At 41.7% G+C, this 15,831-nt stretch overlaps 2 protein-coding genes across 4 annotated transcripts in view; one reads left to right on the forward strand and one right to left on the reverse strand.

Moving 5' to 3' along the window:
• traf6 (TNF receptor-associated factor 6) lies at positions 1-6,452 on the reverse strand. Of its 3 annotated transcripts, none has more exons than XM_085460227.1 (8): positions 6,234-6,452; positions 4,698-5,033; positions 4,326-4,476; positions 3,383-3,541; positions 3,202-3,273; positions 2,778-2,855; positions 846-1,178; positions 1-706 (listed from the first exon to the last, which is right to left on the reverse strand). In XM_085460227.1, the coding sequence occupies exons 2-8, from the start codon at positions 5,012-5,014 to the stop codon at positions 101-103; spliced, it is 1,716 nt and encodes a 571-aa protein (XP_085316353.1). In that variant the 5' UTR covers positions 5,015-5,033; positions 6,234-6,452; the 3' UTR covers positions 1-100. The 3 variants fall into 3 exon arrangements, with proteins under 3 accessions (XP_085316353.1, XP_085316344.1, XP_085316336.1); XM_085460218.1 differs by having other exon boundaries at positions 6,129-6,451; XM_085460210.1 differs by lacking the exon at positions 6,234-6,452 and adding an exon at positions 5,908-6,047.
• ttc17 (tetratricopeptide repeat domain 17) overlaps positions 6,364-15,831 on the forward strand; it is a 23,047-nt gene continuing 13,579 nt past the window's right edge. Inside the window, exons 1-7 of the mRNA XM_085460196.1 lie at positions 6,364-6,576; positions 7,132-7,221; positions 7,372-7,541; positions 7,661-7,772; positions 14,632-14,763; positions 15,159-15,268; positions 15,364-15,511. Of these exons, the coding sequence (XP_085316322.1) occupies positions 6,406-6,576; positions 7,132-7,221; positions 7,372-7,541; positions 7,661-7,772; positions 14,632-14,763; positions 15,159-15,268; positions 15,364-15,511 (933 nt within the window). The 5' untranslated portion in view covers positions 6,364-6,405. The remainder of the gene's footprint in view (positions 6,577-7,131; positions 7,222-7,371; positions 7,542-7,660; positions 7,773-14,631; positions 14,764-15,158; positions 15,269-15,363; positions 15,512-15,831) is intronic.

Here is a 15,831-nt window from a genome sequence, read left to right on the forward strand (position 1 = left end):
TCACCATCAATTAAAAATGAACTTTACTGAATTACTAAAACACTGGTAGAGGTACCATAAATGTCAGCTTGTGGAAGATCCCACACGAAGGAGTGCGACTTTAGTCTCTTGAAGCAAATGCCTCAGGTCCTCTTGGCTGTACAGCTGGTCCCTCACGGTGAAGGATATTGTCAAAACGCGGCGTCACCTCGCAGCGGATGAGCAGAGTGTCGTCTTTAACATAAGCTCTCTGACTCAGCTGAGACAGGTGCATGAAGGTGACATAGCCAAATCCTTTCGGATTGCGCTGAATTGTCGGCTTCTGGAAGGCCTGTAGATCTGGTTTAGTCTCCATTGCCTCCATGTGATGCTGACCCTCAGGGCCCTGGTCTAGGATGGCGAGCCGGATGGTTCCTTGAAATGGCCAGGTAAGCTGCCCATCAAAAGCTCCTTGCATGGTGTGCACAAATAGGGAGATGTAGTTGGAGCAGCGAGGGGCATTGGGGGTCTGCAGGTGTAAGCGCAGGCACAGCTTGTAGCCTGGGCGGCCTGTGTAAAAGCCGGGGCTGTGCTCAACCACTGGCTGGCCCGCTTCTTGGTTCCGCAGGTGGACTGAAAAACCTTTGAGGCGCCAGATGAAGATACCATTGCAATGTTGGGCCTCCAGCTCTTTTACTGTATCCTCCAGCATGGACACTCTACGCCTGAGCTCTGCTAGCTGGCCTGCCTGTGAAAATGAAATGGGAAAATATTTGAGAGAAAATGAAAGAATAGAGGCTTTGAGACTAATCTAAAAGAAACTAATCTAAAAGAACAAAAACAAACCAAAAACCCAAAAGGTCAAAATACACTTGGATATCACTTACTTGGGTGTCTTTTAAGATGATGAGTTCACGGAGCTGGTGATCCTGCTTCACCAATCGTCCATCCATCTCACGGAGCCTCTGCTGCATCTCTTCACTAGACGGACCTGGAGCACAACTGCTACTGCAGCTCAGAGCTGCAGCCCCTCTGGGCCCACTACAGGCCGGTACTGATGGTGCAGCTCCTTGATCCTCAGAGGAAAGTGAAGGTCCTAAAGTCCTCAGGGGTTTGGGTGTAGTACCATTGAGGCTAAGGCCACGCAGAAATTCAGCCATGTAGCGCATATGCATCTGTGTGAACTCCTGCATGTGCTGAGCCAGGTTGTGGCGCTGCATCTGCAGAGTCAAACCAGCTTTAAAACTTGTGTCGCAAACTACAAAACCTATTAACCCAGACCTTCCCAAAGTGTGCCATTGCAGGGGGGGCGCGGTATGAAAAGGGGGAAAAAAAACAAAACGCTTGTACACTGCTAGCACGGGGCACCCACACAAACGCAAAGCAGGAGATGAAGCATCGCTGAATATGTTTCCAAACCAACTTCATTCTAAGCCAGAGACTAGAAAATATCCCTTTGGCTTCACCTGCACAAGTGCCAAGGTAGGTCTCCCCTGCAGAATTGGTTTTCCCTTGTTGGGAGCAGCGCTGGGCTGTTTAAATCACGGACAAACAGTAGCCCACATTTTTGATTTTTAGTTCACAAACACTTCTTGTAATGACTAACTACTCCTGACATTTTGGAGATGTTAGCTCTTTATACAGTAAAGTTACAGTGGGATACAAATAATATCAGGCTGATCCTGCTACAGTTTCCATCATCAAATGTGAGATTTACAAGGAGGGAAAACAGTACACCTCTCTGAACAGTGTCTGGGAGGCTGTGGTTGCTGCTGCACGCAATGTTGATGGTGAACAGATCAAAACACTGACAGAATCCATGGATGGCAGGCTTTTGAGTGTCCTTGCAAAGAAAGGTGGCTATATTGGTCGCCGATTTGTTTTTGTTTTGTTTTTGAACGTCAGAAATGTATATTTGTGAATGTGGAGATGTTATATTGGTTTCACTGGTAAAAATAAATAATTGAAATGGGTATATATTTGTATTTTGTTAAGTTGCCTAATAATTATGCACAGTAATAGTCACCTGCACACACAGATATCCCCCTAAAATAGCTAAAACTAAAAACAAACTAAAAACTACTTCCAAAAACATTCAGCTTTGATATTAATGAGTTTTTTGGGTTCATTGAGAACATGGTTGTTGTTCAATAATAAAATTATTCCTCAAAAATACAACTTGCCTAATAATTCTGCACTCCCTGTACACTGTGACGCCTCTGCCTTTCTAAATAGAGGGACAGTAACTGTGTGTTTATATGTAAGCGTGTAAAACCTGAAGATAGAGACAAAATACTGTTTATCTGCCATTCTGCAATTCATCACATGTAAACAATAACGTGGCGCACAGCTGACGTGAAAAAAGGCACATACCTTTGACGTGATGAACTCTGTATTCCTTGTCCACACGTAAACGCAAAAAAGGAGTTTTAAAAATCTCAGTTTTCGGTGATTCGAAACGCCGTTTACGTGTGGACCAAACAGCTGCGTTTTTTAAAAAAATACCGGTGTAGGTGCGGCATAGCGTAAAAGAGTTAGTAGTTTATTTCCTTACTACCTGTAATTTATTGCAGATTACTTGTATTTGCTTAATTGTTTACTAAATGTTTGAGGTGTGAAATAAACCGCAACGGAGCAAAATATGGGTGTGTGTGGTTGGAGGATGTGTTTATGCCTCCCTGTGCGCGCGCGCGGGGGGCATTTTTCTTGTAAAACAAAGGGGGGGCCAGCAAAAAAAGTTTGGGAACCACTGTATTAACCTATTAAGAATGTGCTGTATGAGAGCTGAAAGAATGGAAATCTAGAAATTGATCACCTACCCTTTCTTTACATCCAAAGATGCTAAAGTTACAGGCAATAGGTGCTTTTGGGCAATCTGTGTCACAGTGAGACTCCATCTGGGGGGGAAAAAAGAAAAAGAAAAAAAAAATTCATTAGTAAATTAGCTTCAGTCATATTCAGATTGGGTTTTTTTAAGCATTTCAAAGAGATTGCTTATTGCTGAAAATGACAGACAAAGGGAACAAGGGAACAGGAATAACAGACAACAATTAAAACAGAAGTGGTTCCACTTTCTACTGCTGAAATGGTGACTGTCCTTCTGCACTGTAACATGTGATGTGACCGAGTTTGGAATGGTTCCCCATTGCTTAAACAAGAGAGTAGTTCCTGTTTTGATCACCACTTCCTAACCCTTCATTCACCTGAGGCCTCTTCTTCATGGCAGACTCTTAAGAGACTCACCTGGTCTCTGACGAGCTCCAGCTCACAGTACTGACACTTCACACTGGCAAAGGGACACTGTTGCTGATGAAGCTGAAGGAGCAAATGAAAGGAGACTATTAGGAAAATTTCCTCACAGACACACAAAACATCACTGTAACTCTGCCATGAGATCTGTTCTTGAAAAGTGATTCAATGGTACCTCTCTCTCCTCATAAAGAAAGCATGCCACACAGTCTGGACATGACATGGGTCTTTTTTGGCACTGAACAGTTATGTGCTCTTCTAGGTGGCTCTTTTTCACAGACTGCTGGCACTGTGGACAAGGCACAGTGGCAAACTCACAATGCACCAAATGATCCTGGAAGTTAAAACAATAAAATGAAAAAATAAATACAAAAAACATTTAATTTGCTTCTGTAGCAGGAAAGTCTTCATCTTTAATCATATAGCACATTTAAAAGACATCAAGTGTCGGCCAAAGTGCTGAACAAAGGGATAATATAATCAAATAAAAAGAATTAAAATAGATAAGATGAAAACAGAAAACATTGTGAGACATCCATATGTTTGTAAAGATATGTGTACATGCAAATATGCACATACATATACAAAAATGTACATTCAGCACACATACATGAACATAAAATACATGTATACGTATACACATGCAAACATCATCCAATGAGATAAAAGACCAGAATAGCTAAAACAGAATAAAAGTGGTGTCAGGAAAGCTGTAACAAGTCCTCTGTCCACACCAGAGAAAGACACAAACTGGGGGATGAACTGTTATTTATGTGCCAAGAAAAAAAAAAAAGTGTAGTTGTGGTGGTGTTCTCTGAAGTCATTTTATTGTGTTGACAAACGTGTTCTACAGCAATCTCAAAAATGTCTACAAGCCGCTGACACCTGTCCATTTTATGAAGTTGGCAGTCAGCAGTAGTGAGAGGTTTATAATCACACTGACAAGCAAAAAGCTTTAAAAAAAAAAAAAAAAACCCAAAACAAAGTGATCACAATCATAAATATGTCTTTGAAATGTTCACGTGCAAAGCAACTGCATCTTCAAACACCAGCCTGTTAACATCCCTGACTTCGTGTTCTGTGTTTGGATCAAACATGTCTGTCACAGTTTTTTTTACCTCCAAATGCCGGAGCTCCATCTTGTCGGCACAGCCCAAGTTTGGACAGCGAACAGTTAGCGACAGAATTTCCCTTTTGGCAAAGTTATCAGGGAACAGTTGGTCTTCTGACAACATTTCGTTGTCCACTGGGCACCTCTGTCCCGTATCACTGATTTGCAAGAAGAAGAACAGAAATCGTTGGTCCCTTTTGTCTACTTCACTATTAAAACAAGTACCAGTGAATTTTTGGATCATTCGGAATTTGCCAGATTGCCCTGATGCTAATAAAGAACTAACAAGGATTCAAAACTGGCCTGTGAAACTTGTGATGATAAATGAAATAGAAACCTAAGTGCTCATTGCTGATTAAAAAGATGCACAATAGCATACCGGATGGATTTCTCAATGCAGCTCTTGCAGAAGCGGTGACCACAGCGTGTTTGAATGGCGTTCCTCAAAGCCATGAGACAAATGGGGCACTCGTATTTACTCTCCAGCGGTGGATCAAACTCCACATCGTAGCCCTGCAGGGGGGCAGCCTGAAAGCTGCTGCTGCTCATGAAGGCACTAGGGTTCTCTGAAGGGCTAAGAATGGACTCCTGTTCTTTTTCCAGCATAGCCAGAGCACAGTCAGACAGCACTCCACCAACAGCTCCATCATAGCTGTCCTCCTCTAAACCCCCCTTATTGCTTTCACAGCAGGCCATTTGTAGCAGGTGGCAAAGTCTGAAAGAGGTAAGGAAGCATGAAATAAATTCAAACTCTATTAACTTTAAAATAGACATGTGCATTTTTCTGCTTTTAAAATGGGGATATTTTTACTTCAGCCGCACAAAAGAGATTTTCTTTTTGTATGAAGCTGCTAAAAAGGTTTTGTAGAGTTACACAATGATATGATGTTCAAGAAATATCCTCCTACAACCATCTTTATAATTTCCTCCAATCAACTTCCTCCCTTCTTTTAGAAAAAACCTAAAGCAAATCAGCTCATTTATCATGAAAACAGGATCCCTATGGGAAGGTTTTAGGGTTATTTCTAATGATCTTTTTCTTTAATGAGCAATCAGACAATTTATTTTTCACATAATCGCATTACCAATTCATTATTTGGCCTTCCCTTACTCTTCCACATCTAATCTGTGGGTTTGTATAGCAAATCCTATACCAGAAGAGTTAACACACACACACACACACACACGTGGGAATTCACTTCAGAGAAGATTCTTGGATTCTTGCAACAAACCAAAATAAATAGAGAAATCTTCACAAACCCGAGTATGAACTAATGAAATATGCAGTGTAGTCTTTGGTTGGTTATTAAACTATAATACTGAACAACACATTTTGTGACAACTGGAATTAATCTTAAAGACTCAGTCTTGAATTTAGATTGTAAGATTAGTACCATTTATCGTTACTCCTTATATCCCACCTAGCTTAACAAACCAAATAAGCTAATCATCCTTGACTATATGCAGCTTTGTACATAAAAACATGCCAACCAGACTGTCAACCTGTACAGTGAGTCATGTACAAGCTATGGGCGTCGTAAACCTCCTCCTTGAATCTACTATTCCTCTACATGGGGCGTAACTTTTACTTTTCATTAGTCAGCATCAGTCAGTCGATAAGGTTCTGCCTAAACTCCAACATTCGGTATCAAATCTTTTTTTACATAAAACACGTTACAGCTAGCTAACAGTCTGCATACAACGACTGGAAGTGTTGGCACTTGACGAACCAGCCATGCCCCTGGATACGGAACTACAAATGCGAATCTGGTTGCAGTCAAAAGTAAAGTATTAAAAGAAAACCACTGACCAAAACAACGGGCAGCGAAATCACGTCCCTCACATCGGTGACAAAAGCGTTATAAGCTCCGAATGTGTCCGTGAACGCAGGTTTTTATTCTCGTAGCACACCCACCTTTGCCTTGAAAACGTCTCGAACTTTTGGTATCTACAGAATTTCCTGTTTTTTTCTTTTTCCAAACGTCATTACATTTTTTTCGCGCTTTGCAGACGCGAGCGCCATCTCCTGGTGGGAGTCTATTGTTGCCGCAGGAAAAAAATAGAAAAAGAAAAAGGGAGATAGAAAAATGGCGGACCTCAGGAAAATCTGCCCGGAGTCTTTGCCCTGCCGTGTCAACTATTCGCGGAAAACGTCGCTACATGGAAAGCTTTTCATCCTCCTGTGTATACTTGCAGTGGACTCCGGAGGGGCTACGACCCACTGGGTTGTCACAGAGGACGGAAAAATTCAGCAGCAAGTATGACAGCTCATTGACCTGCTAACGCTTACGTTTGGCTGCTAGCTTATGAAGCTAACTATTTTTCATAGCACCGACTGTAACGTAACTGTAGTACTTATAATAATTTAACTCGGTGCGACTCATTTGTCAGCTTGAGCAACTGTGGATTTAGAAAGAAAGTTCCGTGGATATTAAAATCCCGCTTGTTTGACCAAGTGGTTTAGCTTTATCAGACTAGTTCCTTTATCTTTTGGTTAACCGGGTCAAGATAAACACTTATATTTTTATGACAGTGTGTATGCCTCCATTGGAAGGCGCTTGCAGATATGCCAGAACGTCAGTGGTGTTTGGTGCCGACTATAGACAGGGACATTACGTATTTATGTGTATTAGGAGCGTCTGACAAGACGAGTGTGCGTGTGTGAAATTAACAATCGGGCGCACTAGTTAAATCAATGACTCCACACTATCTGAATGTTGTCATATCAGAGATTAATCAACTGCCCAAGTCTTTTTCGGCCTAAGTAAGCGAAGCTAAGCACGTCGGTCACGATCGCGCTGTTTGCTTTTCAGGTGGACTCCCCTTTAAATCTGAAACACCCGCACGATGTTGTAATCTTCATGAGGCAAGAAACCCGCGTTAACTACCTCAAGAAGCTGGAGGTGGGTTTACCCATTTATTCTTTCATTCATGCTGGTCATTCGCCGTAGTTTGTGTCACTACATTATTAAATTAAATTCAGTCGTTTAATTTAAGATCCAATTCCAGTTTGTCATGCCTCACTGCTGCCTTCTTTTCTGATTGTTGAGCAGAAGCAGCTAGTGGCACAGAAGATTCATATTGAGGAGAATGAGGACCGAGATACGGGTTTGGAGCAGAGGCATTACAAGGAGGATGCAGACTGTGTAATGGCTAAGGTACCCCTGGGAGACCTGGATCTGTATGATGGCACTTATGTCTCATTGGAAAGCAAAGACATCAGGTCTGTGCCATTATTTTGCTTTTAAATATGCATTTATGGTTTCTGCTCCTAAATAACTTCACGGCCTCTGTGTGATTATGATGAAATTGTCATCTTTTCTTCTCCTCTTTTCTTTCTAGCCCTGAAGACTACATTGATTCCAGGTCTGCTCTACCCCCAGATCTAGAGAAGCCAGACTGTGGAAAAGTGTTTGAACTACCTTATAGTATCCATGCTTTCCAGCACCTCAGGGTGAGTAGACACCAGGCTCATCATCTGTTGTGAGGATATAGGGCCGCTTGATGACAAGTATTATCTGCATGGCTTTTTTATTTCCCAACAAATATTTTGAAATGTTATCCTGAACCTAACCTCTGGAACTGAATTGCAGAGTTGCATGGAATTACATGGCAGTTCTTGTTTAATTAGGCTTTAAGCCAATTTTACACTTAATTACTAGAAATGGACCAACTGACCAGCCAGGGACTGGAATCTGCTGTTTTCCGACATGCTCATCCCAGATCAGCCAGTCTGTCTCATGTGGGTCTGATTATGAGCCGGTCTGTTACACAGATGGGTAACGTGAGCAGGTAGTCATGCCCACACTTGCAGCCTTGTGCTAACATGTCTTTAACTAGAATTTATTTACTGTGAGTGAAGACGCAGAGTTTGCTAAAATAAACAACAGACCTTATTAGACACTTAAAACACCCTCGCCCAGCTGTACTTAAACATTTTAAAGAAGCTAACAAAGGCAAAGAGGCTAAAGTTAAAGCCATCGAGAGCTCAGAGCCAGCCAGCCACAAGGCAGCAGCCTCAGTATGAGCAAAAGATCATAGGAGCTATGAGGGAAACTATGCTGATGAGTAAAAAGGTTCAAGGTCCTGGTGATTTTCTAAGCACAGTAGAAAACAATGTAACTAAATGGCATTAGATTTGTTATATATATTTATTGCAGCTGCTTTTGTTTGGGTAGGTCAAGCTTGCCAGGTATAAGTGGATGTTGATGCCACTGTTGTTTGTTTGTTTTAAACCAACCCCTTGTTGCAGTTTATCTACAAACTTACTTGTATGATGTTTGAATTTAAATTTCTCCTTGAATCCAATGTCAAGAAATTTATCATTAATTAGGTACACACCGATCCACGTTTTTCTAGTTCCAATACTATTCCCATACATTGGAAAAGAGGATTTGTACTGATACCAGTGTTAAATTAATAAGCTGTATTCCACACTGCAAAGAGTAGACTAGGAGTCCTTTTTTATGCGTAAGGAGACGGTAGTAAATGAATAAGAAACAACAGGACCAATTTAAATGACATGGAAAACATGTATTTATATTCAATCTGTCTATTTTCTTAACTACTTTTCCAATTCATTGTCGTGGAGTGGATGTAGGTTATCCCATTTGTGAGAGAGCAAAAGACAGGGTACAGCTTGGCCAGTCCATCACAGGGAGACTGATAATCATTCACATCACGTTAATCACCACTGTCCTGTACCCGAATATGAAAACTTCACACAGAAAGGCCTCATCCGGCTGGCGGATTCGGGCCCTCTTGCTGTAATGTGAAGGTCATAACCACTGCACTGTGTCAAGCTTGTATTTATGTTATTCACTTTATTTGTTTTTACAAGTCTCATTTTAGGTAATTGTGAGAGTCTTTACTGCAGACTGCTGTCAAATGGGGTCACAATAGTAGGGCTGGGCGATATGGCCTAAAATCCATATCACGGTATAATTTGAAGCATGTGCAGTAACGCTATATATCGCGATAAATTCTTTTCTTCTGTATCATGTATTTTACACACTATAAGGCACACATAAAATCCTTTAATTTTCTCAAAAATCGACAGTGTGCCTTATGTATATGGATGGGTACCGGTGTCGTTCTGACATAAACGGTAGTAACCAGACCGAAAAGCAGCGCACATTTCGGTGCTTTATTTCGGTGCTTTTTTTTCCTGAGCTGTGATACACTTTTAGCCAATTGTTTTACGTTTCCGAGGATAGTAGGTGGGGCCAGGTACGTACGTTCTGTTAGCGCAGAGCTACAGATTAAAAATGTCCAAGGCGAAGCGGTTAAAAGTCTGGCTGTACTTCACAGCAAAATATGCAAACTCAGCAGCAACAAGTGCTTTAAGCTGATACTGTGATACTGTCTCGAATCTCATGAAACACCTGGCGACGCATAGCGTTTTTTTAAAAGCCGAGAAATGCGCCGTATTTGATGGCAGCAGCAGCCGTTCTTCTCTGCGTGAGTAGCTTAATGTTGTTCGTGTGTAATTTACGTTGAGTAGGCTAACCACGTTATTACATTAATGCATGTAAGGTGAACTAGCAAACATCATCATAGCTACATGCGGCTGTCTTCTTGTTTGATGGCAGATACTCTCTTCACCCTGGCCAAAAAGGCTAAAATGACCAAAGAAGAAGTGGAAAACAGTTAAACATGAGAGGTTTTTGGACAAAGTTTGTGTTTTTTCCATTGATTAAGCACTGCTTCCAGCCATGAGTGATACCATATATGCCCCATAGCTGCAGAAAAGGCTAACATTGTTATCTTTTTACAAAAAAAAACAGCTGAACATGAGAGGTTTTTGGACAAAGTTTGTGTTCTCCATTCTTTAAGCACCGGTTTGAGCACCGTTTGAGCACTGGCACCGTTTCAAAAGTACCGATTTGGCACTGGTATCGGATAAAACCTAAACGATACCCATCCCTACTTATGTATGAATTCTGGTTGTGCTTACTCACCTCGAATCAATTTTATGTGGTACACGGCGCGCAGAAATCTGTTCAAAAATGTTTTAGTACGACTTTGGTAGACTATGAAGGCGCACTGCTTGATGGATTGCCGGAGCATTACAGCTGCCATAGTCAGGAGCCCTGCGGAGTAATCTGGGTCCAAAACTCCCTCTTCTTCAGGTCCCAAAGTCAAACAAACACTGCGGCATCACTGAGCGTTAAAAACTGTCTAAATTATTTTATCTTTAATAAAATGATCAGTGTTGATATAGCATGTTCTGACTGAGAGACTTCTCAAAAAATTAAAACGTACAGCTCTGCTATCACTTCCAACATAAATGAAGACAGAAAACTAAACAGCAGTGACGTTTTGTAGGGTTACTGAAGTCGGACTAGCTGGTATATAATGATGTGCTACGTGATTGCTAGCAAAAGTTAGCATAACATTAGCACAGTGAAGCTAAAGGACGAACGCTAACTTTTTTCCACTCGATAAAAGTTAACGTGAGGGTTTCTGGTGGTTAGAGACAAATGCAATTGCATGGCAGGATGCTGTAAACGGACCAAACTTCACTCAGGAGAACAACTGAGATAATCCATCCATAATATGAGGTTAGTCATTAATATACTGCAACAATGTGGGAAGAGCAGCTGCGAGAGAATTCAGCATTAATGAATCAATGGTATGGAAGTGGAGGTAGTGCAGTTTTGGGCTTTCCCCATGTCACTACCCGATCTGTACCGGAAACCCGATCGGTACCACGCATATGCGAAAGGTGTCTACTTCCGGCCGTTACGGGTCAGAGTATCTGTTAAGATGTTAACAATAATAATTATCTCTTAAAATGGTTGCAATAATGAAACATTTCAATATAATGTAGACAAAAATGAAAAATAAAAAGATAGTTACGGATCAGTACTCCCCGATCCTTACTGCACATGTGCAAAGTCTACCCGATCTGTACTGCGCATGTGCAGATTTTTTTTTCTTCTTCTTCTGTTTCATTTAATGGCAGTTTACTCCCCAGTGTACGAGGATACCGCCACCTGCTGACTAAGTGAATGAACTGTATTGTAAACTGAAGTAGCGCCATTACAAATGCATGTTTAATTTGATTTAGTGATAGTCAAGTGTGTTTATGCTTCTCTGTGCGGAGAGGATTGTTGGAATAGTCATGATGATGTCAATTGTCAGTAAACACTTAATCTGGCTGATGAATCTTCACGTGACACATTCTGCGCCATTCTTCTTATTTTACGACGCTGTTGTTAAAATGGGGGACGCTCTCTGTTGAGGAGAAAAGCATGAATTTGTTTGTAAACGGATTATCCATTGTTTAAATGTCTCGGGCAGTTGAAAAGGAGGCAGAGCTGTTGAGAAATTCTAGGAGCTAACTGGGCGCTAACCGTGTCACTCAAACACATTAACTGGGGGGCTGAGCAAGATGGCGACGTGAAGAGGAGTATTTTTTTCGAGCTCTCAGCACTAGAATGTTATAAAGCAGTTTTATAGCACCTATTTGACGTCTTTCTAGCTTCCAAGACTTTTTTGAAGATCAGCGCAATAAAACCTGCTAAATCTGAATCCAAATTTAATAACAACAACATGTCGAAATCTGTTCAGAAAAGGCTGAGTAACTCGGGCAAACCACATGCAACTAGCATGCTAGCTAGCGACCATAGCTACATGAAAGAAATGGATTGTCAGCAGATGGTTGAAGAAGAATTTCCACCACTACCAGTTACGCCTTCCAAGCCTCCAGTGGCTAAAAAAACCAACATTGTCTACCAGTCACTCTGATGGCGACTCCCTGAAAGCTGATGCAGTCAACACTTTGATCAATCTGATCAACACCAGAAGTGACGCCATTGAAGAAATGGTAGGAACAGTTCGTACGGAATGAAAGGACACAAGTGATAAGATTATGGTCATTGAGAAAAACGAGTGGCTTACACAGAAATGTGACGAATGCATCTCTGAAATTGAACGCTACAACCGCCGTTGGAACCTGAGACTGTATTGGGTACCGGAGTTGGAGAAAGAAGATGTGTGCGCAAAAGTGATTGAGATATGCCAAACGGTTCTGCCAGCAGAAAAGGAAAAGCTTCCAGAGGTCTTAGACATCGCTCATCGAGTGGGGAAACCAAAACAAAATGACCCAAGACCCAGAGGGATCATCATCCAGTTCATCTCAAGGAGAATTCGTGATGCTGTGTGGAAAGCTGCCAAGAACAATACTTTCCTTCAATATAATCATCTGCGGTTCACTGAAGACCTGACGAGAGAGGACAAAGAAAACAGACTGAAGCTGTGGCCCATTATAAAGAAAGCATGTGAAGAAGGGAAATCTGCTTACTTTGTTGGAGGTCGAGGCTTTGTAAATGGTGCTGAAATTCACACAAACTCTTCAATATTCCCTGACCCTCATTTCTTCTGCAGGTCATTACATATGTCAAGTCATAAAATATAATGATTTAGTTTTAATTGTAACTAACATATATGGGTTTAACACGAAGCTAGAAAATGATCATTTATTTTTGACGATTGGAAAAAAAAATCTAGCTGGTTAAATAAATTTCCAGAATTCATACATAAGGCGCACTGTCAATTTTTGAGAAAATGAAAGGATTTTAGGCGTCAACGCGTTAGCCCAGTTAGCTCGTTAATGCCATCCCGCCCCACCCACAGGGCGATCCGCGGTAACTCGTTAACAGAGATTTATGTTAACGTTACTGCAGTTATGGCGTTAACATTACGCTGACAGCACTGAAATATCCATCCCATCCATCCATTCGCTTCCGTTTATCCTTTTCAGGGTCGCGGGGGGCGCTGGAGCCTATCCCAGCTGTCATAGGGCGAGAGGCGGGGTACACCATGGACAGTTCGCCAGTCTGTCGCAGGGCCAACACACAGGGACAAACAACCATTCACACTCACATTCATTCGCACATTCACACCTAGTGACAATTTGGATTATCCAATTAACCTATCCCCACAAGCTGCATGTCTTTGGACGGTGGGAGGAAGCCGGAGTACCCGGAGAGAACCCACGCAAACACGGGGAGAACATGCAAACTCCACACAGAAAGACCTCGGCCTGGTGTTGGAATTGAACTCAGGACCTTCTTGCTGTGCGGCAACAGTGCTAACCACCGTGCCAGCACTGAAATAGTGATCTCCAAATGTTTTCTTTTTACCGACCAGCTCCTCTTTGATAGCTGCCGTGTCCATCCTGTCTTTGCCTGCAGGTGAAGCGATGGGGGAGGGGGAGTTTTGTTCAGTGAAGGAGAGGCCGAGTAACGTTGCGTAGAGACAAAAGTGGACGAAAGAGAGGCAAACTTGCGGCTCCACGAGTAAAATTATAGCGTAACATAGACTATATCGATATAAACGATATTGTCACATCTAGGGCTGCACGATTAATCGTTAGAAAATCGCAATCTCAATTCATACTTATGTGCGATCTCATTTCCAAATGACAATGATTTTTTTAAAAAAAGAGAGAGAGAAAAGACGACGACGATTGTACCGCATTTTGATCCGGGACGTAATCTGCATGAAAACAAGCGCTCACTCTTCCTGCTCAACAAATGACGAGTGCGGAGCCTTATACCACGTGATACAGAAGCTGGCTGCTAAAATTGGCAGGGAAAAAACAACAGAGAGCACGTCAGGGATGAGGAGAAAGTGACAGGAGAAAATCCGTCCCGGTCAACCACCCAAACATCAATAACGGGAACCTTATACAGCGCTTCCCTATACACGTCGAACTCCCGCAGGCACAAAGAAATTACGGAGGCTATCACTTATCACCTGACCAAATATATGGCTCCCATCAACACTGTGCAAAACGAGGGATTTAGGAAAATGATGAACACCCTAGACAAACGCTACACAGTGCCGTCCCGCAACTATTTTTCTATTGTTGCACTACCTGCTCTATACACGCAGCGTCGAGCAACGGTGGAGACGGAATTTCAAGCAGTACAACATTTTGCGGCAACGACAAAACGTGAGACATTTGTTGTTTTTATGTTTATTTATTGTTTTTATGTTCAGTCTCAACTGTTACGAAGTTGATGTGCAGTTAATAAGTGCAATAAATATTTATACTGGAAAAGAAAATCGTGAGAGAATCGTGATCTCAATTCTAAGCAAAAAAATCGTGATTCTCATTTTATGCAAAATCGTGCAGCCCTAGTCACATCTCATATCTCGTATAAAAATATATCAATATTTTAAAAAAAATCGATATATCGCCCAGTCCTAGGTGTACAGCACCAAGGAGACTTCAGCCTTTTTGCTTGTTTGATCACCTGCTAAAATATGATCTAATTGTCTTCCCCTTCTCTCTCCTCTAGGGTGTACAGGAGAGGGCAAACCTGACCTCCCCACTTCTTTCTAAGGAGGATCCTATTTTTAGTTCATTGTCTCCTAAGCTGGGTCGGAGTGCTGATGAGGTGGGTCATCGCATCCATGAAGGCTTACTGAGGGTAAGGGTCTCTGTGAAACATTTACTCAGTATACTTAAAAACAAAAAAAGTGACTGTTTTTGTTTTTTTCCTTTGGAGTTGGTGTAGGAGTATGATATAAGTACTGGCAAATGGTCCAAATATAATTTTTGCATGTCTGCTTATCTAAATTTGTTCTGTTCAGATGATTGGTTTATGACACCCAAATATTGAAGCAATAGTCATTCTGAGTGCAAGGTCAGACACGTTCTGAAGCACAGATTATCAGTGAGTCTTAAGGTTACTGAGCTCTACTGTCCAACGCAACAATATGAAGGAGGAGGAAAAGCTAAAATTCTGTAGAACCTTAAAAGTTGGCAGTTTGTGTATTTCATAAGGCATAAAAAGACACATAACTTTAGGATTGTGTGTTTCAGAATTCGTCGTCCTGGGTGCTGTACAACATGGCGTCATTTTATTGGCGTATGAAGAATGAGCCTCAGAAGGCCGTGGACTGTGTTGTGCGCGCTCTGCATTTCTCCCCAAGGTACTGTGAGGCTCGTCAGACGAGTTTTGCGGTAATATTTAGTTTATTGCGTGCGAGTGGTTACAGGTGTATCTGTGTGTTTGTTGTTCCTGTAGGCAGCACAAGGATATAGCCCTGGTTAACATGGCCAACATCCTACATCGTGCCCATTTTTCAGCAGATGCTGCTATCCTCGCCCACGCTGCCCTCGACCTTACCTCAGACCTCTTCACCAGTCACTACACTTTAGGCAACATTTATGCTGTAAGTTAAAGGGAAACCTTCAAGCCACAGTGAATGTTTTATCACAGCATTTCCTGAATTTCACTGTAGTTAGGTTTCAGAGAGAATCAAAATCCAGCTATCAAAATCCTGTTTTCTTACGGACTAGTATTTTAGAAAATTTCTGACTATCAGTGGATTTACAAGCAAGGCCTGTAAAACAGTTTTCATATTTACGGGGAGTACCAGTATTTTACAAAATGTATTTTTATATAACACTTCTCTTTGTGTCCACCAGGCTTTCTATCAGTGTACTAGTCTGTACATATTTTTAGTCTGTTTATCGTTCTGTTGTGCTCGCA

This window comes from Copadichromis virginalis, linkage group LG1 (assembly GCF_057382275.1).
Source record: "Copadichromis virginalis isolate Kocher_CV1m ecotype Utaka linkage group LG1, C_Virginalis_male_GT1.1, whole genome shotgun sequence".
Lineage (NCBI taxonomy): Eukaryota > Metazoa > Chordata > Actinopteri > Cichliformes > Cichlidae > Copadichromis > Copadichromis virginalis.